General features: G+C 38.3%; 1 protein-coding gene across 3 annotated transcripts in view; it reads right to left on the bottom strand.

Moving 5' to 3' along the window:
- The window catches only part of trim3b (tripartite motif containing 3b), a 43,189-nt gene that overhangs the window by 9,282 nt on the left and 8,734 nt on the right, over positions 1–25,173 (bottom strand). Inside the window, exons 1-8 of one of the 3 annotated variants that reach the window (XM_053644615.1) lie at positions 15,362–15,636; positions 11,284–11,465; positions 9,189–9,429; positions 5,593–5,744; positions 4,972–5,152; positions 2,458–3,190; positions 2,133–2,233; positions 686–853 (exon numbers count right to left, since the gene is read on the bottom strand). In XM_053644615.1, the coding sequence (XP_053500590.1) occupies positions 686–853; positions 2,133–2,233; positions 2,458–3,190; positions 4,972–5,152; positions 5,593–5,744; positions 9,189–9,429; positions 11,284–11,429 (1,722 nt within the window). In that variant the 5' untranslated portion in view covers positions 11,430–11,465; positions 15,362–15,636. Of the gene's footprint in view, positions 1–685; positions 854–2,132; positions 2,234–2,457; positions 3,191–4,971; positions 5,153–5,592; positions 5,745–9,188; positions 9,430–11,283; positions 11,466–15,361; positions 15,637–25,173 lie in introns of those variants that run through there. The other 2 variants (XM_053644617.1, XM_053644616.1) reach the window with 2 other exon arrangements.

Raw genomic sequence — 25,173 nt, 5'->3', positions numbered from 1 at the left:
AAATCAGCTGAAAATCTGACCTGGTAATTTTCTAGAACAGCAGCTCTGACAGTGGTTCCAGCTTTAATTTAATTCACAAATTGTTTCATGTAAACATTGTTTATATTAATGCACTAAATTGTTGTTTCTATAGTAACAGCTCGTTCACAGAACTTGTACAGCGGATGCTCTGCAGAATCTAAGGATAATAATAAACGTGTTGTTATTTAACAAAGAAAAACACATGACAGTTGAGTAACCGTGAAGCTTTCTGTAAGGAGGTGTTTATTTCATGTTTTTATGGAAGGAGAGTCAGGTGTCAGCGATTTGTAATACTGAAGATTTTACAATCTTCAATATTACAAATATTGAAATAATTGATTATTTAAAAAATAAAAAATAAATAATAAAAATAAATAATAAAAAAGTGCACCCTCCAAAATTCTATTCTTTATTCAGTATTAACATAGAAACTATCACTCTGTATGTAGACTCCTGTGATATATAATTCAGATTAAATAATAAAGTTTTTCATGTACTGCTCATAAGGCATGAGACAGCTGAGAGATGGGAAAATGAGCACTGATGATGTAACAGAACAGAACTCTAAATGTTTTGTTGTTATATGCTGTAATCTTGTCAGAAATAATGACACTGATAGCTATTATAGACATTTGTACTTTTCTGCAGTCACCCCATTTCGTACCTTAAATTTCCCTTCGGAGGAAAAGATGCTTATCCATCGATTATCATAATCAGCTACTATAATGTCTCCATTGAGGTCTACTGTCACTCCTGTGGGTCGCTGCAGTTGCCCTGGCGAGCGCCCTCGCACCCCGAATCTCAGCTTAAACTGTCCATCATTAGTAAACACCTACACAAAGGAAATATAACAAAATTGGGACTTAATGACCAAATTTTTTTTTTTTTTTTTTTTTTCACAGTGTGTGGATTACTAGGCTTTCCTTATGTTCTCTTTACACTCTGCATGTTGTTAAGTTGATAATTCTTAACTAACCTTCTTTTATCAATTGCAATTAAATTCAATTCAACAAGCTTTATTGGCATGACCATATACATGTACAGTATTGCCAAAGCATTACAGGAATGTAAAACTGTTATTAATAAACAGTGTGTAAAAAAGAAAAATGTATACAATGTTTAAAATGTAAACATTTAAAGAAAAATCTAATGCAATAATGTCAAATCCAATTTTATATATATTTTACTATAAATATATATATTACACTCAATCCTTTATCTTTTATTTGTTTCATGTACTAGCAATTCGAATATCATTTATTGAAAGAAACTGCATGCAAACTCAAACTAAAATAAAATACAAAGTTGACATGAACTACTTTTTGTTTTTGTTCCTGAGTGAATAATTTGATTTACTTGAGGTCTAGACTAGTGTGGAAAATGCAAGGTGGCAGAACCCACTCCAAAGATGCTACAGAATTTTACAAACAATATCAATCCATTTCTCTCTACAGCTAAAATACACTTTAAAAAGTTCTGTAAATATATATATATATATATATATACACACACATACATACATACACTAATTTCACCCTTTATTATAATTTAAATTGATTGGTGTTCATATGATATGGATCTCTTTTTGTTTCATATATACAGAGAAAATTATTTTCATGTCAAAATGTAATTATTATCAGTCATTACAGGATTTCATGGAGTTTTTTTTTTGTGTTTGTTCCTGCGGCTTTTTTCAAAATTTGTGATGCAACTTGAGTTTTTTGTGGAAAACTTCTTGAATTGGCAAAATTGCAATTGCACAAAATTGTTTTGAATTTTTCTGAATGTGCGCTTTGATGACATCTCATGACGCATTTTGGCCAAATCTGCAGAAAATCTGCGGTAATTTAAAAATAAAAAATTGCAAGCCCCTCTGAATATTGCAGAGTTTGCTTGATTTTGTGTTCATTTCTGCGATCACAAAAACGGAAAATCCTGGAGGGAGTGTATTATAAGCTATATTTTATAATTGTGGTTTTTAAAAAAGTGAGATCATGTTCACTGAAGAAAGCACAATATTTAATGTGATTTTTTTGTTAGTGTTTATTTTTATTCCAGTTATTGACCTAAACAGAACAGGTACTGCAGGATAGCTAATAAACTGGACTCACCTGTATACACTGGTTGTTGCTGTCTGCCACTACAACTCTGCCACTGCAGGTGGAAATGCCTTGAAGATTAGTGAACTCGCCCTTCTCCCTGCCTCTTGTGCCTGTTACACACACAGTCAATGTTTCCACAACATTTAAAAATGCAGCAGGGTCCAAAAGTCTGAGTCAACTGCTGACCAATTACGAATCAACTCTTCACTGAGAGAAGATGATGTAAAGACAACATATACATGTGCACTTATTATTACTACATGGCATAAAGACAGCTTGAAATAAATGAAGCAAACTCCTGGAGAGACTATCCACTGGACTTCAGTGGGCTTACCTACTCTGTAGATCAGCTCATCCTCAATAGGATTCTCCTTCTTCTTAGTAGTGCTGTACATACTGGAAGGTCTTCGCACAGCTTTCTGCCTGATGTGTCCTCCGCTTCCACTGGGCGACTTCACCCTCCTCTTCACGTCTTCAGGAGACTGAGGCACGTCGCTAGGCTTCACGCCACGCAGTCTGAATGGACTCCCTCTCACAGGCTGGCCATATAGCATCAGTGAGAAAGAACACTCTCCTTCGCTCCTCAGCGTGTAGCCCACTTCATATGTGCCATTTTTATTGTCGACTACCTCCGCCTCAACTGCTTTGCTTCCTTCTGGCCCCGTGATGTCCGCTTTTAGAAGTGCATTTCCACTTCGCACCAGTTCTCCATCCTTGTCCTTGGTGGTGACGGTGATGGTGCTGTGCTGGCCGATGACTGCGTGCCTCAGGCCCTCGCCGGTGGCCACGCTAGTGTGCCCGACAGCACTAGTGGTGATCAAGACACCCAGGTTCTGGATGGAGCGCCGCAAGCCCTCTGTCTCTAGGCGGCACTGCAGGTGTCCATTCTCATGTGGCCGTTCAGGGAAGGTGTGACACGCCAGAGCACCTGCACGCTCCCCCATCTGCTTCTGCACAAGTAGCACCTCGGCAGCACCACCGTGACTCAGCGCCTGTTCTGTGAAGCTGCAGCTGCTCTCGATATGTTCTTTTGCCTGCTGCAGAGATGACAGCTGGGACTGCAGAACCTATTACACACATCAAAGAGGCAAGAGGGGGGATATGATGCATTTCTCAAACAGTCCACTAAAGGGCAATTTTATATTCATTCAGTGTTTTAATTGAAATTTTTACAATTTTATTCTCTAATTGATACAAACACAAACTAATATCACTATTTAAGTATATTATACAGAAACCATTCCTTACAGCCCATTCCCACATCTGATCTAAGCCATACATCCTCTGAACAAATGGACAATCAAAATGGAGTTAGTTAAGCTACGGTATAACCAACTACACTACACAAAATATGTTAGCTCAGCTTCATTATAACATCTATGTAAATGGCAAGAGTAGCATAACTACACTGAAGCGTGTCATCTCATCTGCCTCATACAAATGGTGATTAATAAAACTGGCCAACAGGTATTTGTTCTTTTATTTTCTTAATTAACGAACAAGCAATTAGCAAACATTTGGCCAGCTATGCACAAGGCTGGTCACCATTATCCATTAAAACCAGCCTCTATAAAAACTTGAACTTGTTAATCCAAAAATCTTTTAACATTTTTACCTCTGTCCATCATCAAAACCAGCATCAAGTACATATTAAAATACTACATTATGGTAACATCCAAATAAAAACACACTACATGCTATTAAAGATGAATGAAGGCGCAGACTCATTTGCAGTCATCACACATGATCTAGAAAAAAAAAAAAAATCTAATTACCAGTCCACATTTCCTCTCTTCCCCACAGGTCACTACCAGAGCACGAACTCATTGGTAGCCAGTAACCATGAAACAAATTACATTATGCTGAAATGAAATATATGACTTAGACTAAAATCTATACATACCTGTGTATATTCATGTTAAGAAACTTAAACCATTAACAATATCAACTACTTGCAAGATGTGATGTGATCAAAACTATTGATGGAACCTCAAAAAATTTTAATTCGTTATCTCCACCTTATATGCTCATAAACTGTTGGAATTCTGGAATCTGATTGGTCAGAAGTGTTAATTCATTTTCTGGAACAGCAGCTCCAACAAAAGTGCTAGCACTAATTCAAATCAAGGTTCATATTAACTTATTCTGATACGTTATTGTTCTATATTAACTCATTCACAGGGACTGGTGTGGTAGCCGCTCCACATACAGTAATGTAAGACTAAATTAGTTAAATCTATGAATCTGATTATAAATGGATTAAAATGTGGAAAGAGGGTTGAAAATTAAAAGATAAAAAGTTTAAAAAATGGATTAATAAGTTTTCTGTAAGGAGATGTTTATTTGAACATGTTCAAGATCAAGGCCTTTGCTGTTACTCAATAACAAGACTATTTTTGGGAGGTTTTTTTTTTTCCTTGTTTGGTTATTAAATTTAAAACAGAAAAAAAGAGAGTCTGGTAAAGGAAAAACTGCTTATATATGTTATAACATAAGATGCCAGGAATCAAGTTGTTTTTGTGGACATTATGCAAGATGTAGAATGTAATTTAAAACTGATGTGTTGGTCTTTAATAAATTCTAAATTGTAAACAGCTGTGGTATAAGTGGAATCAAACAGTTTGGCATGTGCTGTTATTGAAAAAGAAGTAACATAACCATTGTTGAAACAGCACGCACCGTCACGTATGATTCCTTACTTCTTATCTCCAAACACTGACCATTTTATCATCATGTACACGTCCATACAGTTGCATTTACAAAGTATACAATTACTGACTGTAGTCCATCTGCTACATATTATTTATATTATAATATATATTTACTGAGGTAAAACTCTGTTCCTGACCTTCTGCTTGGAACTGCAGATGTTCTCTAGGTCAGTGATGAGGGCAGTTTTACGTTGGTGCAGAACCCGCTCTAGCTCCTCAAACGTACAGCTGATCTCATTCACTGCTTCAGTCTTTCGATCCATCAGCTGCCTGGAGATCTCATTCACTAGTTCTATTGCAACTGTGAGCTGAGGCAACCTAAAGGAATAATAATAGTATTTAGTAGTGCAGTATTTTAAAATATAGTTAAGTGCTAGTAAAGAGCATATCACCAGGGACTGTTTTATTGTTGTTGTTGTTTTGATGTTTACAATTACTTTTAGCATAATTTTAGCATTTAGGCAAACCCAATTATTACCCAATCATTTTAATGATGAATTCCTTTAGAATCACTCTTGAATTAAAAATGTTATACAAACGGCTACTGTATGAAGGTGCAATGCAGGTTGAAAATCTGTTTTTTTTAATTATTATTATTATTATTATTTTGAGGAATCCAGAGAGCTGTGATTTGTATATGGTTTGATACCATACGGTTCTCCATCAGCTTTTATTTGTCATCTTAAAGCATTTTTTCACCTGAAACCGACATTCTTCTGGTTCCAAGAACTTGATTTCTCCATGAGGGAGTGTGCTACCTGTTGCGAATAGCATCCAGCTGATTCTTCAAGGCTGCTTTGTGCTGTTCCAGAACGTCCCTCAGCGGGACAGTGACATGTTCTCGGTGTTCCCCCTCTGTGCAGTCTAAACACATGGCAGTTTCACACGACTCACAGTAAAACTCCATCACCTACAGAGGGAAATCAGTGAACACCTGTACTCAGGGCTCTATGGTAACAATTACTTTTAGGAGCACTTGTGCTCCTAATTACAGAAATTTAGGAGCACAGTCAAAGATTTTGGAGCACGGTTGAAGTTTTGTTTTTTTTGCTTGTTTGTTTTTTGAGAGATGGTAACGTTAATGTGCCACAATATAACACACAAGTAGGCATGAGAAAACTTGAGCTTGTCAATTATGACAGAATTTAGGAACATAGTGTGAGCCATGACAAATTAATTTACCTTCTGATAAACTAAATTTAATATTTTCAGTTAATTTTACAGACTGTATGCAAAAAACAACCGTTAAACTGTTCCAACTTGTAAACAAATACAATAAACCTCAATGTTCACTGTTTGAACTCTGCTCCTCTTAAATATATTTAAAGCTACACTATTAGACATTTTCCTCTGTCATGGTTCTGGGCTGGAGTCAGTTCTTGAACCGCTCTGTGTATATCGTGTAGATATCTGAATAATCTCATATAGGATGTGATTGAGTGAGTTCATTTACCCGTCAGATGTAAAGCACTTTAGTTTAATGGTGTTCATTAGGGATGCTCCGATCAGGATTTTTATGACCGAAACGGATCCAGATACCAATCCTTTTTTTGTTTAAGCTTTAATCAGGAAGTCTATCATAAAAAGTTAAATGTAAGCTCTCTGCTCATGGTCACTGTTAATTGAATTAAAATAATAGCAATGAGAAATACTCTTGGTTAATTGATAAATAAAGAAGCATAAAATATTTATTTTTAAATATTTTAAACAATAAAGAGTCCTAATTAAAAGTAGATTAACACAAGCATGATCCATATTAGGAAAAAGGCTAATAGTCTTCTAAGGAGATAGCGAACTAAGCTTAATATCAAATTGATATTAAATGCCACCTATAGTAATTAAACATTATTTCATTTCTCATTTTTTTATATTTTATGAAGTTATTATAATATCTATTTTTTATATTAAATGATTTATTTATAACTAAGCACATTTTCTGTCTTTACATTTTATTAGTTTTTTTGTTTGTTTGTTTATCAGTTGTTCCTTTTAGATCGGTTCCCCCAGTACAGTGTCCCATGTCTGCTGATAATATTGTGTTTTGGGGGATCAAATCAAAACATGGAAACTGGAGTTGACTTTTCTACTGATATCTGGCAACCCTGAGTTAAATGAAGTAAATGCACTGTGAGTTGGTGTAGCAGGAGAGCGGCAGTGTACTATATGTTTACAGACTGGACAGTTGCTACTCTTGATTATGATGGGTGAGGAATTATTTAGTAAAAAATTTTGGATTAAAACCCACCTTGTAGCGTTAACATTATTATTCATTTACGGCTGTCTCTACTAGGGCTGCACGATTATGGTCAAAATGATAATTCCGATTATTTTGATCAATATTGAGATCTCGATTATTTATCACGATTATTAATTGATTTTAGTGACAACATATTTTTATTGCACTTTCACATTTATTAAGTTTTCTCACGCCACAATATAACACACAAGTAGAAATGAGAAAACTTGAGCTGGTCAATTATGACAGAATTTAGGAACATAGTGTGAGCCATGACAAATTAATTTACCTTCTGATAAACTAAATTTAATATTTTCAGTTAATTTTACAGACTGTATGCAAAAAACAAATGTTAACCTGTTCCACCTTGTAAACAAATACAATAAATCTCAATGTTCAGTGTTTGAAGTCTGCTCCTCTTAAATATATTTAAATCTACACTATTAGACATTTTCCACTGTCATGGTTCTGAACTGGAGTTCTCGAACCACTCTGTGTATATTGTGTATATATCTGAATAATCTCATATAGGATGTGATTGAGCGAGTTTATTTACCCATCAGATGCAAAGCGCTTTAGTTTAATGGTGTTCATTACTGATGCTCCAATCAGGATTTTTACAGCCGATACCGATGCAGATACCAATCTTTTTTGTTTGAACTTTAATTAGGAGGTCTGTCATAAACAGTTAAATGTAAGCTCTCTGCTCATGGTCACTGTTAATTGAGTTAAAATAATAGCAATGAGATACTGTTGGTTAATTGATAAATAAACAATCATAAAATATTTATTTTTAAATACGTTAAAAACAATAGAGAGTCCTAATTAAAAGTAGACTAACAGAAAAATGATCCATATTAGGAAAAAGGCTAATAGCTTTCTAAGGAAATAGCTTATTAAGCTTAATGTCAAATTGATATTAAATGCAACCCATAGTAATTAAACATTATTTCATTTCTCATTTTATTTATATTAATGAAGTTATTATAATATCTATTTTTTATATTAAATGATTTATTTATAACTAAGCACATTTTCTGTCTTTACATTTTAGTAGTTTTATTTTTGTTTGTTTATCAGTTTTAGATTGGTTCCCCCAGTACAGTGTCCATGTCTGCTGATAATATTGTGCTTTGGGGGAATAAATCAAAATCGGGAAGTTGAGAGAAGCAGATGATGTACAGAGTTACTCTCGTCATCATAACGGCTTCTTTGCAGTATTTACACACTTGTTTGGTTGACTGAGGTGATGAAAAGCAGTGTGAAAGTAACTGTTGTGCAGTGTAGATGCATGTTGGAGTTTTAGTTTTTATTCCGATTGTATTATACAACTCCGAACAGGTCACTCGCACCGGTGCGAATAAATATTTTTTCACAGTCGCACAAAGAATTTTTCAGGCGCAAATGCGAGTGAAATCGTTGCACTGTAGAGCCCTGGTACTGCATGTTGTCATGGCAAAGCTATCCAAAACCAAGGGAAAACTAAGACTAGCATGGTTTATCAGGAGTTGATGTTTCAGCTAAATGTGTGTTTCACTTCTATAAACACTGGCTAAAGAAAATAAGAGGATTCAAGTCTCAGCTGAGGTACAAGGCTCTCAGTTTCTCCAGTAACCTGCTTTTTTTTCATTGTTTAAAGTTATGAGAAGCTTCCACTCACTTAATTTTTCACCCTATCAGTTGAACTGGTCCTATGGCTCTGGCATATATTTTTCTAGTGCTGTAATAACTCAACCTTGTTGTCTGAACCTTACATCCACCAGAAGTACTTTCATTCAACCCACGGCATAATCTTCCATGTAGATTTTTAGCCAGCAGTGTCACTTGTTAAATAAGCTTGCTGAGAGCTAGCTATACTATATAATATAATTATATATATATCATATAGTATAGCTAGCTCTCAGCAAGCTTATTTAACAAGTGATATATGTGTGTGTATATTTTATATAATCTCCACATACACGGCTAGGTGCCAGGACACACCTTAACCTGTCACACACACACACACACACACACACACACACACACACACACACACACACACACACTAAACTTTTCATTTTTCTGGGGGTTCCTAAATTTCTTTTCATCTGGGTTCTTGACTGGTAAGAAGCTTACCTTGCCCTCGTGATTTGGGCAGGAAAGAGGCTTCCCGGCAACTGCTGCACTCACAGACTCCAGCATGTTGCATGCCTCAGGACGGGAACATTCCGGATCCCTCTGCAGCACCTCCATCAGATTGGTGATAAAGAAGTTATTCTGCAGTGCTGCTACTCCTTTTTCAGGCAGGATGGAGGTCTGTCGGCACACCGGACAGGACAGGGTCAGTGACTGGGGTGGGATGTAGTTCTGTAAGCACCTATGAGAAAGGAAAGAAGAAAAAAAAAACAGAGAGAAGGAGTGATATCAAGTGAAAAGTAGATGAATGTGAGAAAGATGTATAGTAAAAGAAGAAAAAGACAAATTGGTCAGCATAAAAGCATGAGTCAGAGTAAGTAAAGAAGGGTGTGTAAGAGACTGGGAGGATGTAAGAGAAGGAATCTTTTAGTTTGTCAAACCACAGAGGCACAGGAGCTAAACACTGGCCAAGGACACACCACTGGGAGAGGATGCTGCCTCTCTGTCAAAGCAAGAATTTTTATTTATTGGGTTAGTTTGGCTAGTCGGTGGCAACCATGAGGGAATCCCATGCCCTGGTCATGAAAGTAAGTGGAATTACTTTCATTTGGAAGAACAGGAAATTATTTCAAATACAACTCTAGTATATCCGTCTAATCAATCATTTGACTCACACAGGCATGACTCAAAATACAATCTACAAACAATGTAATAAAGAACAAACGTGATTATATAAAAATTGTCTGGAGCCAATCAGATGTCATGCATCAAAATCAGCATTTATTTCAGTTAGATTAAACAAACATACATTATATGGCCAAGAGTATGTGAACACCTGATCATCATACCCATATGTGCTTGTTAAACATTCCATTCCAAAGTTGGTCCCCCTTTGCTGCTATAGTACTCTCCTGGGAAGGTTTTCCATAAGATCTTGGAGTGTGGCTGTGGGGATTTGTCCATTCAGCCACAAGAGCATTAGTGATGTCAGGCACTGATGTCTGGCAAGGAGGGAGGGTGCACAGTCAATGTTCCAAGTCATCCCAAAGGTGTTCAATGGGGTTGAGGTCAGGGTTCTGTGCAAGCCACTGGAGTTCTACAATAGTCTTGGCAAACCATGTTTTATGGACCTGATATTCTGCAGAGGGGCATTGTAATGCTGGAACAGGGTTGGACCCCTTAGTTCCAGTGAAGGGAAATATTAATGCTCCTACATACAAAGACATTCTATACAACTGTGTGCTTCAATTTTTTTTTTTTTTTGACAACAGCTTGATATCTTATGGGTGTCACATATGTGAGTGCAAAAAAAAAAAAAAAAAAAAAAAAAAAAAAAAAAAGGAAAATTTGCCACAGTCATCTTTGGCCAGGAGAGAATGGGGCAACATTGGCCATGCTCTCTGTGTGGAAGGGATTGCATACTCTCTCCCCTGTCAGTGACAGTGACGCTAGCCAATTGTGAGTTCATGTACTGTATGAGGAAGGTGGTAGATAACACTTTCCTCCGAGTGTGTTATGCTGCCCTGTGATGCAGCATGAGCAACAGTTGGTGAAAAGATGCAGTTGGCTGGTTTTGCATGTCTCAGTTGGCAGCTGTCATATGATAGGGGAGAGCTGACTGGTAGATGGGAATTAGAGGTGATAAAATTATGGGAAAATGGGTGGGTGGGTGGGTGGGGATTAAATAAATAAATAAATAAATAAATAAATAATAAACAGGATTAGCGGTGGCCATGGCTGCACTCAAATAAATATGAATTTACCAAAACTTTGCACTATTTCAATAAAATTGTTATGATTTTTGCTTATATTGCACAAAAGCAAAAATCATTATAAGCAATACTGTTAAAATAGGTCAGAGACTTCCTTTTTACTTTTTGGAAATATGTTCAGTAAACAAGCTTCAAGCGTCACTTAATTTAAAAAAGAGAAAACACTGTTATAGCCTGCATCATAAAACTACTGAGCTATTTTGGTATCTACACCATGTATTTACAAAGTTGAACCACAGGGGACTGGTCTAATCAAATACTGGTAACATCTAAATATCCTCTTACAGACTGTTAGTCTGTGTGGAGTGTGTGTGAAACTGTACCGTTCGCAGAAGGTGTGTAAGCAGGGCAGCACTTTGGGGTTGTGGAAGTGATCGAGGCAGATGCTGCAGACCAGGAACTGCTTGTCTATTTGCCGCACCACTGGACTTGTGCTGCCAGTCTCACGCTTAGCCATGGCAACAGACATTCACATACACGGCTAGGGGCCAGGACACACCTTAAACTGTCACACACACACACACACACACACACACACACACACACACACACACACACACAGAGAGAGAGCCATGGTTAATCATGAATAAAAACCACTATAATAATTAGAGTACTAAAATGGTCTTTGAGCCTTGAAGGTAGCTTTCTTACTTGAATGTGTCAAGAGCCATCCTAACTGCTCGAAATCTTTTATTTTTAAAATCTATGTTCAGCAAGACCAAACATAATTTGTAAAAAATAATTAAAACAATGTACCCCAATGCTTTACCTCCTAATCTCTTCCATAAAAACATAATTTTGTCCCTTGTTCCTTTTCTTAGAACAGATTTTATAGCTCTAATTATTCACCTTCCTTCAGTCACACATCAGTTTCCTCTCTGGCTTCAGTATATCTTTCAACAACAACAACAACAAAAAAAAAACAGGACACCATAATCTAAGTGGAAAGAATGAGAATAAGCACAGAGAGCAGAGGTCTTGACAAATATGGAACAAAAACACACTCAACACTTGTCTTTACAAGCTTACATTACATTTACATTACATTCATTGCATATGGCAGACACTCTTATCCAAAGCAACTTACATTCATCACATTTATACAACTGAGCATTTGAGGGTTAAGAGCCCAGCAGTGGCAGCATGACAGTGCTGGGATTTGAACTCACAATCTTCCGATCAGTAGTCCCACTGAGCTATTTGACACTCACATACTGAAACACAGAGGCCATTGCAATACTGAACAACGTTACCTAATCATGTATTCTGTTTAGATATTTTGGCAACACTTTCATAAAGCTATATAAGGCTACATGTGGGAAAACCTTCATAAAGCTTGTTAAAGTCTTATTCCAACAGGCGTCAAGTCTCACAAAAACTGCGATCAATTTTGAATTTAAGAAGACGTACTTTATTTTCAAGTCAGTGACACAAAAGAGAGTATTGCTGCTACCTGACTTTCAGTGGCACACAGTTTTATCCTCAGTGGAAGAAAAATACCTGTTATAAGAACATGGACTGGGCTCTGGAGAAGGTATAGTTAAAATGCTCTTAGGAAAGAAAAAAAAGTTCAATCTATGACCCTTTGGAAGGAATCTTATAGGTATCATGTAAAATTCAACAACAGGTTTTTCCCTTACAATAGCATCAAGAAGATCTGAACATTTCTATACACAAAGGCCATGGGGGTGCTTGTTCAGTCCCATGTCATCTTGAGGGTGGTCTCCTGTAGTTTGCTCTTGGCAGGTCTGCCCCTGCATGCCATCCGACCCTGGCAACCGATCAGAATGCATCTGTAAGACTTGTTTTCATTTTTCAATTTATCCCATACTACTGCATTGCTGCATTTCCTCCACTGGTATTCTGTAGTTACCCACATCAGATTTAAAACACTCACGCTTGCTTACAAAGCCAAAATCGGTCCAGCACCCTCATACCTTAGGGCACATTTTACACCCCATCTAGAAAGGCTCAAATGGACCCACCATCCCTTAAGGTACATGGAAGGCATGCATCAAGAGTCTTTTCCATACTGGCACCCGAGTAGTGGACTGTACTTCCTCGGACTGTCCAAACAGCTGAGTCACTGAAAGTCTTCAAACAAAGAATAAAGACCTGCCTCCTCACTAAGCACTTGACTTGTTTTCATTTCATGTGGGACTAACCTCCCCCTAACAAGGTTTAAACTTGATGGCATTCAGAATACCTGGCCTAGTGTACTAGCACAAGGATACATTTCTGTTAGAGAGTACAAAGCACATCTGTAAGTTGCTCTGATTAAGGCCATCCCCTAAATGCTGTAAATGTAAAAGTAGAGGGATACTGTTTCAGAAAAGGCTCCAAATAATACACTTTTAGAAATCTAAAGCCAGAAACCATCCAATGAACCCTTGACAAAGCCCTGATTTTCCCCTTTAGCCTGTGTGCAGACTGTCTCCAGCATATCAAGGTCAGCAGGTGATGTGTGCTCCCTGCCCAGAGATGGCAGGGAATGAAAGCATCAAAAGAAGCAAAGACAAATATAGGCCCAACACTGGTAGAAAAAGATAAAGTACAATATATATATTGTACTTTATATATATATTGTACTTATATATATATATATATATATATATATATATATATAAAGGTTCTGTCTAGTACCCTACAGGTTGCTTGAGGGAAACTCTTAAAATATCTGTAGAACCTGACAACTGAGGGTATTTTCATTTCAGAAAAGCTTTCAATGAGGGCATCTGCATACTACAACCACCAACTGTCCAAATAATCTTTAAACAGCCCCTCAAAAAACATGTGGGACCCAGTGTGAGAGCCACTGAAAACTTTGACCTCTTTGCCCCATAAGACGTGTTACAAACAAAGCATTTCTATCTAAATCCAGATGTGCAGGTCTAGCATAAGCATTAGCATGAGCTGTTGTTTGGGCCATTACATTTCTCAGTGGGTCATGGGCAGATTTATTATTTATGCCTCACAGTCTTTCTCTCATATACACACACACAAACAAACCTCTGTCAGCACATCTGTCACAGTTTCCAAATGTGCAACAGGAATTAAGCCCTTATTTTTACACACAAACAGTCATGTAAGAATTAGACTGCCTCAAGAACAGGACAGACATGTGACTAATAAGGGTAGAAGGGCCTCAAATGGTAAAGCGGATATCATACCCCATTACACCCCCTCTTATTCTCCATCAATCTGTTTTGATGGGATGATATACCAAGGCTAAAATAAGACTGGGCTCACACTAGAGAGGACTTAAACAGGGTCAGATACCCCAGTAGATGGTTGGGATTCATGAGATACCAAGTTGAGAGAGAGGCCATGTATACTTTGATGGCTTTCTAGAATAGGCACTGGGAAGAGGTGTATAATTTAAGTTCTCTCAAGTCTAAATACTCTTATTGCATGGGTTTTAAACAAATACTTACAGCAAAGACATTTAAGGGCTTTGTACTTACAGAACTAAACGATCGCTATCAGCATCATTCTCAAGAATAGGATTTTAATTGCTGTGTGCTGGTGACAGAATTAGGATTGGCCTGGTACATAAAGAGGATTGGTAAACCTGAAACCAAAAAGAACCCACTCTTTCCTGAAATAAAATAAAACTACTGCTTGAAAAGTAAGGCATTGTACTGGCCATGCTGGCTGTGACACAGTACTCTTGGCATGAAATGAAAATACGGTCACTGTTTATGAACCAAAAACAGCAACCAAAAACAAATCAGCACTTGACCCATTATTCCACCCTGTAATATCTTGTGCATGCACTTGGTATTAAATTTGTTTGAGATCAAGGACACCCAGATGACCTGCCCATAAAACCCACTTAAAGGCAAATTATAACTAGTGTGTAAGCGGACATTTTCAAGTGAATCAGGATATTCATGCAGGAAATAACTTTTGGTTGGACTTTTATCCATCCGGATTCACTGGTCTAAGAAAAGTAGGTGTACTAAAACAAATACTGAGTCAAGACCTTGTCTGGATAAAACATGGCATGGTGTGATCACATAGTCAAAAGGATTATGGCCAACATGGGACAGTTCATGCACCTGACAAACATGCAAGTCTCAATACACAGGATTATTTACACTAGAGAAATGTAATCCTAGATGGTCTAGTGCATGAATTGTTAGCTTCTGACATACCACAGAACACACACACGCAGACTCACAAAAGCCTCAGAAAGTTAGAGAGAGACAGAGAGGACTGTTGGAAGGATGGTCTCAATGACAATGAAGAAAATGATTTAAAAATACTTGTCATTAGTGGCTATAAAGCAGCAGCTGTCCCTGTGAAAGACCTGCAACAATGGCATTCTTCAGCACCTCAGTCCTGTACTCTGCCCACACACACACACACACACACACACACACATACACACAGACTTACACAGAAGAGTTGGAGAAATCTCAGGCTGGTTTCATTCCTGTTTCCTGTCTTCCAGCTGGGCTCTTTAACAGAACAACAAAATGAGATCCTGTGTCACTGTCACTGCCTACGCCCCCTAAGCTCAACTCTAAACTCTTTACCCTCCCTCTTCTTCTCTCCTTCATTCCGTGTCTCTCTTCCTTCTTTTCCCAGTCTCTCCAACCCACGCCTGAGTGCACACAGGCTTTCTCCAGCCACCACACACTGACTGAAGCACAGCTCTGACGTGAGGCTGGATTTTAAGCCACAACCCACACAGGCTATTCTATTGGCCGGCACAGAACACACACCAAGTGCTCTTCACATGGACTCTTCCCTCATTGGTTAGTCAGCAGAAGCCTGCTGAAAGCATGGATTGCCTCACAGGCTAACAATGCCTGCTGACAAACTGGGTGGGGTGAGACAGCATAAGGGAAAAGGATATAGAGAGTTTGGCCAAAAAATGTCTGGTGAGACAAATATTTCATAACAAGCATAGCCGTTTATTAGCTGGTAAACAAGAAATGGATTGTGTAAATCCCGGTGTAACATTTGAACTGGAGAGATAAAGGAAATGAGAAAGAAATGGCATTGGATAACAGGTCACTGTGCCAGGAAAATAAAAGTATCCCCATTACATCATTGTACAGCATCTCAGGGCAATCCAGTGAGGCTAAATATGTACTGCTGCACTGAAGTTCAATGAAGCGTAGTAAGCTTTCCTGCACCCTCATCCTCAACACGTCCAATTGGTCTGAGCTGATTGTGGGACAAATAAAGGCATCTTCATGGTTTTTAAAAATACATTCCCATAATATTAGTGATTCTCACTATAATGTATAATAATTAGCATAAACCTGAAAATCACTAATAGGTGAAATGATTAAATGCACATGGCAAAAAAAAAGCTTCTCGTCATCCCTCCCTGCCCCTCAATCAACCACAACCTCACAGCTAGGGTCAACCACACTCAAGCCAACCGGGACGGAGAGAAACCTTGGAGTGACTTTTGATGACCACTTGAAGTTTACAGACCACATTTCAACAACTGCATAATCCTGTAGGTTCATTCTGTACAGTATCATTAAAATCAGACCCTATATCATGGCCCCTGCCACACAGCTACTAGTCCAGGCTTGTTATCTCAAAACTGGACTACTGCAATGCACTACTCCTGTCCTCCCAGCCAGCTCCATCAAACCCCTTCAGATGATTCAGAATGCAGCAGCATGCCTTGTTTTCAACCAGCCCAAAAGGAGCCACGTCACACCCCTCTTCATCTCCCTCCGCTGGCTCCCTGTAGCTGCCCACATCAAATTCAAGGCCTTGATGGTCACGTATGAGACCTTGCATGGAATGGCACCCCTACCTAAACATTCTTCAAGAGGTTTATGTTCCCTCCCGCCCCCTGCGATCAGTAATGACCGACACGCTGTAATGCCTACTCAGAGAGGTATGAGGTCCCTTTCCAGAACCTTCAAACTGACTGTCGCTAAGTGGTGGAATTAACTTTATTTTTTGTTTACTCAAGCTTACGATGAATAGACTTTCTTTTACACAAAGTACATGGTCATCCATCATCAGATAGTAAGCATACCTAATAATCTCTGTCTCTCCTTCTGTCGAGCCACCCATGATGATATGGAGATGCCAGTGATCCTGACCTGCCTGATCCATCCTGATGCCCTATCTCTGGATGGAGCTTTCATCAACTGCAGGCTATAGCCTGGAGATTGATTAGGATGGTACCGCTTGAAGTACCATGGCAATGGTTTTGGACCTTAATTCCACATGGACATTATCACTGAGGTTGCTGGGATTACAGTTGCTACTATGGCCTGGGGACTGCAATTACCACATGCAGTTTTGCACTCAGGTCTCTTTTGGTGAACAGTGGACTAGTTCAACAATCAGACTTCATGTTAAAACCATAATGAACTTTCTTTTACTTTCACACTATCCGTTGTTACCCAGATGAGGATGGGTTCCCTTCTGAGTCTGGTTCCTCTCAAGGTTTCTTCCTCATATCTTATGGATTTTTTTTTCTTGCCACCGTCACCACCAGCTTGCTCAATAGGGATAAAGTCACACACTTACAATCTGTATCCTGTGTTTATTTGTTTCTGTAAAGCTGCTTTGAGACAATATTGTTAAAAGTGCTAGATAAATAGAAATTGAATTGAGTTGAACTTCCAACCTGAAACCAGACAGCAGAATCTGTCACTATATTCAAAGAATGGATAAAGACCCTTGCCTGATAAGACAAGCAAGAACCTGCCATGACTGCACAAGTGATAAAAGTTACATAACCTATGATGTCACTGGCAACAACTGTTGGGTGGCACCGGATCTGGGGATTAAACAACGATAGAGTCTGTAAGTCTAGGGATTATTAAGTACTATAAAAATATGTTTGTGATGACAATTAAGACGCACGTTGGGCAGCTGTGGCTCAGGTGATAGGTTGTCCACTAATCATAGGGTTGGCGGTTCGATTCCCGACCCACATGCCAAAGCGTCCTTGGGTAAGACACTGAACCCCAAGTTGCTACCGATGGCAACCTAGTGCCTTGCATGGCAGCTCTGCTTCCATTGGTGTGTGAGTGTGTGTGAGTGTGTATGAATGGGTGAATGAGAACCAGTGTAAAGTGTTTTGTAGAACCACTAAGGTTAAAAAAAAAAAGCATTACATAAGTGCAGACCATTTACCATCTTTCTTTAAACAGAGACAAGCAGATTCATGTTTCTGAAAAACCCAACATTGTTACAAGGGACAATGCATGAACAATCCTCGCTTCAGATGGGAGACTCAGCTCTGTTATTGCATTTAATCCTTAGATTAAAATACACAACTCTCTTAATGCATTGACCCCAAGCAAGGACACACCATCAGACAACTACAGGTCATTTTATCATGGACAGAATGCATAATTCGCCTAGACATGGGCTTTTGTAATTATCATGGAAGAGGAATATTTGATCTATGTGGTCATCTACTTGTCATTTCTTGGCAAGTCCATTAAAAATTTTGCAGCCATTGCCAAGTCACTGCGGCTTATGAACTCATTTAATTAAGACAAGTCCATTCCTCTTTGCTCAGACAGAGACCGTAGGCTTATCTTTATGTGTAAACCTGTCAAGAAGATAGTGCAAAGGAAAGGAGTCTCAACATGAGTGTCCCCAGAGAGAGAGAGAGAGAGAGAGAGAGAGAGAGAGAGAGACAGAGGGAGACAGAGGGAGACTGGCAAGAAGTGAGGCTGACCTTATTGGAATGTTAATCTAAATCACATCTGTGATTTTTAACTTTTATGATTCATACTCCCTCAGTATCAAGGATGTTAGGGTTTTATAACATTGCACCAGGTGGGCAAATTTGTAAAACACAGTTTATATTTAGTCAGTGTATGAAACGGGTATAGAATAGCTTCTGAGGTGCAAACAAATTCATACAGCAATCTATAATTTGACAAATGCCTCTTCATGGTTTCTCAGCATCAGATCAGTGATCATGATGGCATGTATCATCAATGAAAATGTTAGACCGTTCACTTAGCAAATTCTCACATGGTGGACAGTGTTTCGTGGTGCATGAGTGTGCACACATGTCTTCTAATGCTTTACTTTTGCTTCTCCTACCCCTCTGTGGGAATATTCCTAGACGATATGAGGCAGAAATAATCTGATTCTTTAAATAACTGTACGTGTGTGTGTACGTGTGTGTACGTGTGTGTGTGTGTGTGTGTGCACAGCACCATGGACATTAAATCAAACCACTGCATGGCTCTTGGCTCACTCGTGACCATGTGCACCCTGAACCCACAGTTCTAGAAAAATGCATTTCCCCTGACCTCGTAAAAATAATCCACGTGAGCTGGCTGTCTATTTACCAGAGGGGCATGTTGAGTCACCATGCAGATGGCAGGCCAGATGATGGTGTGCTGAGATAAAGTCGCTCATATTCAGCAAAGCTGCCAGGTTGGAATATGAAGTATGCATGGCCATCCTCATTTTAAAATTCAGGAGTGGGTAATTAGGAAATTTGTTTTATGCACATGTTAATAGAGATGGAGGAAGAGAGGCGAGTTCACATTGGGGCAGACAGTATGAACTAAAGATGATTTGACATCCACCTTCCGCAGTAAGAGAGGCATTCAATTATTCGCTATACATGGGGTGGGGGTGGACCTGAAATGCAGTGTGAGCGATACAAGAAGCACAGATTGTCATATAGTGCTGGGATATTCTACTGAATTAATGATGTAAGTAGGGGTGGAAAATTATTTCTGTATTGGAAATAAATTAGCTGTGAAAATCCTCCATCGACTATGCATACACTGAAGCCATATGCTATGCTTGGGGCACTCATTACCTTTCTGCTGCTCTCTCTTTCTCTGCTGAAGCACGTCAATTACCCAGAAACTGACAATGAAGTCTGCAAAAAAAGTACTGGAAAGGTGAACATTTGCAGTGCGATTTTTTGTAACATACTAGACAAAATGACATAAGTGCATAAGATTTAAATAGAAACAGAATGGATGAATGAATGAACAAACCATTTATAACTCTAGAGAACACAAAGACTGGACTCCGATCAAAGCTCTTAGATATGTCCTTCAACTAAGGTGGTACAGGGTTATATTCTTTAATGAGAATTACAAGATCTGATGCGCGCGCACACACACACAGACACGTTTTATTTAGTACACTTGAATTGATCTTGAAATGGTACGATGGGGAAAAGTAAAATACACACTACTGACTACATACATAATGCACAACATGGCCACTTTGAAAACCACCACCTTGTCCTTTATAGAAAATGACTGCTGAAATTTAAAAATGGCAGTACATACAGAAGGAAAATTCCCGTTAATGGCAAACAATGTTAATCATGTAATTCCAACCAAAATACCTCGCAGAAGTGGCATCTAATGCAATGTTGTACATACCTGTGCTAAATTTATATTGGTTTTATTCTAAAAATCAGCACATCAACATAGGAAGCACATAAAAACAAAAATAAAAAGCCCTAAAACACTCTAGAGTGATACGGTACAGTGGGACTACGTTAATACTAAAACTGGAGTTACATCATGGTGCAGTGCACCATGTTGCCTATCAAACTGGTGGAGTATTTGTGCACAGTTACAGGTGAAGTTCAGCTGCAACAATCCTTAATGTAAAACAAAACATGGCAATATCTTGTATTTTTACAATTTAAACTTTAAAAGGCATTCTGTAAAAAATTAGTACAGTAGAGAAGTATTGATTTCTTCTGCTTTTGTACATCTTATACTAAATATCTTAAAACAAAATACAACATAAAACAAAGGCAACCTGAGTAAACACACATTACAGTTTTTATTTATTATTTTTTTTTTTAATTGAAGGTCAACACCTGAAAAAGTAACTGCCCCCTTAAACTTAAAATTTGGTTGCGCCACCAAACACTTCCGATAAGTGGAGATCAGTCCTTCACAGTGCTCTTCTTTGCAGAGCCCACTCTTCTTTGCAGAGCTGCTTTAGTTCAGCAACATTGGCGGGTTTTCGAGCATGAACTACCTGTTTAAGGTCCTGCCACAGAAGCTCAATTGGTCAAGTCAGGGCTTTGAAAAACTGTTTCATGTTTACTCAGGTTGCCTTTTATTATCTTAGATTTTGTTTTAATTTCTGAAACAAACCGTTTAGTATGAGATACACACAAAAACAGACGACTTCACAGTTACTGTCACTGTAATGATTCCCACACAGTCTTCCACAGATCAGACATAACATTAAAATCACCTGCCTAATATTTTGTAGGTCCCTGTGTGCTGCCAGAACAGCTCTGGCATGGACTCTACAAGACCTCTGAAGGTGTGCTGTGGATCCATTAAGTCCTCCAAGTTGCAAGGTGAGGCCTCCATGGATGGACATGTTTGTCCAGCACATTCCACAGATGTGATCGGACTGAGATCTGGAGAATTTGGAGGCCATATCAACACCTGGAACTTTCCTTCATTCAATCATTCCTGAACAATTTTTGCAGTGTGACAGGATGCATTATCTTGCTGAAAGAGGCCACTGCTATTAGGGACTACCACTGCCATGAAGGGGTGTACTTGGTATGCAACAATATTTAGGTAGGTGGTACGTGTCAGTAACATCCACATGAATGCCAGGACCCAAGGTTTCCCAGCAGAACATTGCCCAGAGTATCATACTGCGTCTAGTGGCTTGACTTCTTCGCATAGTGCATCCTAGTGCCATCTCTTCCCCATGTAAGCGATGCACACACACACACACACACACACACACACACACACACACACACACACACACACAGCACACTTTTACATCCACATGAAGTAAAAAAATAAATTTAAAAAAAAAAAAAAAAAAAAAAAAGGTAATTCATCAAGACCAGGCCACCTTCAGCCATTGCTCCATGGTACAGTTCTGAAGCTCACTTGCCCATTGTAGGCGCTGCCTACAGCTACACAGCCTCATACACACCACCACAACTTGGTCCTTGCCAAAGTCGCTCAGATCTTTACGTTTGCCCATTTGTCCTGCTTCCAACTCATCAAATTCAAGAACTCACTGTTCACTTACTGCCTAATATATCCCACCCCTTGACAGGTGCCATTGTAACGAGCTAATCAATGTTATTCACTTCACCCGTCAGTGGTTTTAATGTTATGGCTGATTTATGTATCCTGATGTTTATAGTTATATCACACAACACTAGCACACAATACTGATTGTCTCAGCATTACAGATACACAGGATTAGGGGTGTAACGCAATGCCACCATCTGTATCTCTATAGTGCTACAAACATTTGTGTCTGTATTTAGATTCAGTTTTAAACAAAAATTTATTTTAGTGAGACCGCAGAAGAGAGACGCCCTGTGCACAGTGAGTGGGCTATATGGAGTGGCAGCCCTAAAAATGCTCTATAAATACATATTTCTTTTGTCAGTAAAGAAGTATGGTTTTATTTGGAGCACAGAAAGTGTAGGACAGGATACTGATGCAAACCACTGACATGAGTAAAAAAAAACCCAATAACACCACCACCACACAGTGCACCTCCTATTTGTATATTATTAATGAATAACATAATAGTGTTCATAATGATGGTCCTTTGTCACCCAGCATAGTTGCCAGGGTCGTGGTTTTAACACTAAATTAGGTTTGTTTTGGATCAAAGTAGCTGGTGGAAAAAGCATTTCTGTAAACATAGGACACTGCAAACAAAGGGAAAGTGCAGACAGTGTATCTACAAAACAGAAATTGTTCTGTACACCAAGATATATTGCAAAGACAGAGAGGAAAGGGGTTTATGGAGTGGATAATATCCGTGTATTGCAGATACTACAAATTTGAAATGTGTGTGCATCACTGTGTACTTGTTTGCCATGCAAAGACTGAGAAAAAAAAATGTTTAACAGAAAATTTATTTTATGCTTTTTAAAAATGCACATCTTCCAAGATAAATGTACTGTAAACACTAAACATTTGACAAGAATATCAGTTCTAACTGTTAATAACCTCCTTAATCAATAAAATAATTGATTGTAGAACACATCAGGAGATAATTAATTTGAAGGGACCTCATAGAATGCAGTAGATGAAAAAAAAAAAAATGTAACTTGAATTGTTAGTCTGACTTGAATTTTACAGCTTTAATTTTACTTACATGAGTGTGTACAGGGTTAAAATTGTACTGCAGTCAGCTGCTAGAGGGCACCAGAGAAACAAAAACAAAAAATCATTAAATTTAATGTATTAAGATAAAACTACCTGTATACAGTGTTTGCCATGTGCTTAAACGCTAAATATCATTAGTTGCATGTGTTATTGGTTTTGCATGTTTTCAGGACAGGTGCCAATAGTTCTGCAGGTGACAATAATACTGACAGATCTAATACTGTATAATGATAATGAGTCTTTATTGGTCACATATACGTTAGAGCAGAGTGAAATTCTTTTCTTCGTATACCACAGCCTGTCAGGAAGCTGGGGTCAGAGCGCAGGGTCAGCCATGATACGGCGTCCCTGGAGCAGGGAGAGTTAAGGGCCTTGCTCAACAGCCCAACAGTGGCAGCTTGGCAGTGCTGGGGCTTGAACCCCCAACCTTCCGGTCAGGAATCCAGAGCCTTAACTGCTAAGCCACCACTGCCCATATAAGGTATGATGACATGTTACAGGCATTTGTAAAATGTATGTTGACCTGCACTGTAATTCTTACTTGTAATTCCTTTGGCCACTGGAGCAACACTGTTCAGAACTCAAAACTCATGGACCTTCCTTCATTCTTGGCCAAAAGATGTTCACCAGTTCCTTAAAACTACTGACTGGTGAAACCCACTTCCCTGCAATTGTTAAATTGTTCAGTCTCCAGCTGTGGCAGGTTCAGGCATTTCCCCATTCATATCTACACAATGGCAGCTTAACCACTAACATCTACACACTGCCGGCTAATCCTATGAAAATCAAGATCAAATGATTGCAACAGGGTTCATACAAGCTCTAAGGTTCAGCTGCCGAGACAGAGAGAATTTAAATGTCATTTAAACGTGGATTTGACCATCAGTAACTGACACACAAACAACGTGAAGAAATAAACCATGCTTTTACAGTTTAAAAATTCAGTCTCCAGGCACTGGACTACTCCATGTCAACAAATCAGTAGCCATGAGTTCATGAGCCCACACACACCATACACAGTAAAACAGCCTGTAGGTGACTCAGAATAATGCAGCCCATGTTCATTAGGTATTTTATATATATATATATATATATATATATATATATATATATATATATATATATATATATATATATATATATATATATATATATATATATATATGTGTGTGTGTGTGTGTGTGTGTGTGTATAAAGCCATTTATATACTACTGCTGTCCTCAGCACAATATCACAATGCCAAAATCAACCACAATATCAGGGGATAGTGCATGCGATTTTCAGTACTAGTCAAAGTTTGAAAGAGCTACCTAGAGCTCACGTGTCCGCATGCTGCAGAGGCCATTACACTGGAGGATGTATTTATTTTTTTAAAAATTAAATAAATAAATAAGTCAGTGACTTTCAAATTGCTTTTGTGGTGTCCATGCACTTTAATATTTCCCTCTACCATTGCAGAACATGGTTAAGTGACAAAGTCTTATGACTTGACTCAAGTTTCTGAGCCACAGCTACACACACTAAAAAGCTAGAACAAAACCACCTCATAAGCCACACCCTGATAAATATCCAATAACTTTACTATATACACAATAAGTGTTATATGTTTAGTAGTCAATCATACACTTGGCCCACATCTAATATTTCTCTTCTCTTAAAGTATTGGCAGCACAACCCCTTACAGGACACACACTCAGGCTGCACGACACAATAGTTTATATGCAGAGCTTCACCACCCATTGTGTTGAGTAAGTTCTTCTGCAAAAAGGGTATGTGCCAATTTTACCAGTTACTTAAATTCAAGAAAGATTAACCCCAGTAGCTAACAGTTTTAGGAAAGTCACAAACTTTCTGGATGAGACTGGATGAACTGTTTAAAGAGAATTATTTAGGATCACCACCAAAAGGTGCATATTATTCACAAAAATTAAATAACCAAGAATGTTCTTTCAGAGGGTGAATCAAAAAATCAGCTGCAAAATAAATAATAAAAAAAATAATAAATTCACAGATGCCAAACTAAATGTCAAACCACAGATTTGAATCTATTCTTGAACAGAAGCCATGACACGAGACAGACAGTTCCCTGTGCACTATGCT

This window comes from Ictalurus furcatus, chromosome 16 (assembly GCF_023375685.1).
Source record: "Ictalurus furcatus strain D&B chromosome 16, Billie_1.0, whole genome shotgun sequence".
In the NCBI taxonomy this organism is placed as follows: Eukaryota; Metazoa; Chordata; class Actinopteri; order Siluriformes; family Ictaluridae; genus Ictalurus; species Ictalurus furcatus.
Note: the sequence above shows the minus strand (reverse complement) of the source record. Positions and strands in the feature narration are given on the sequence as shown.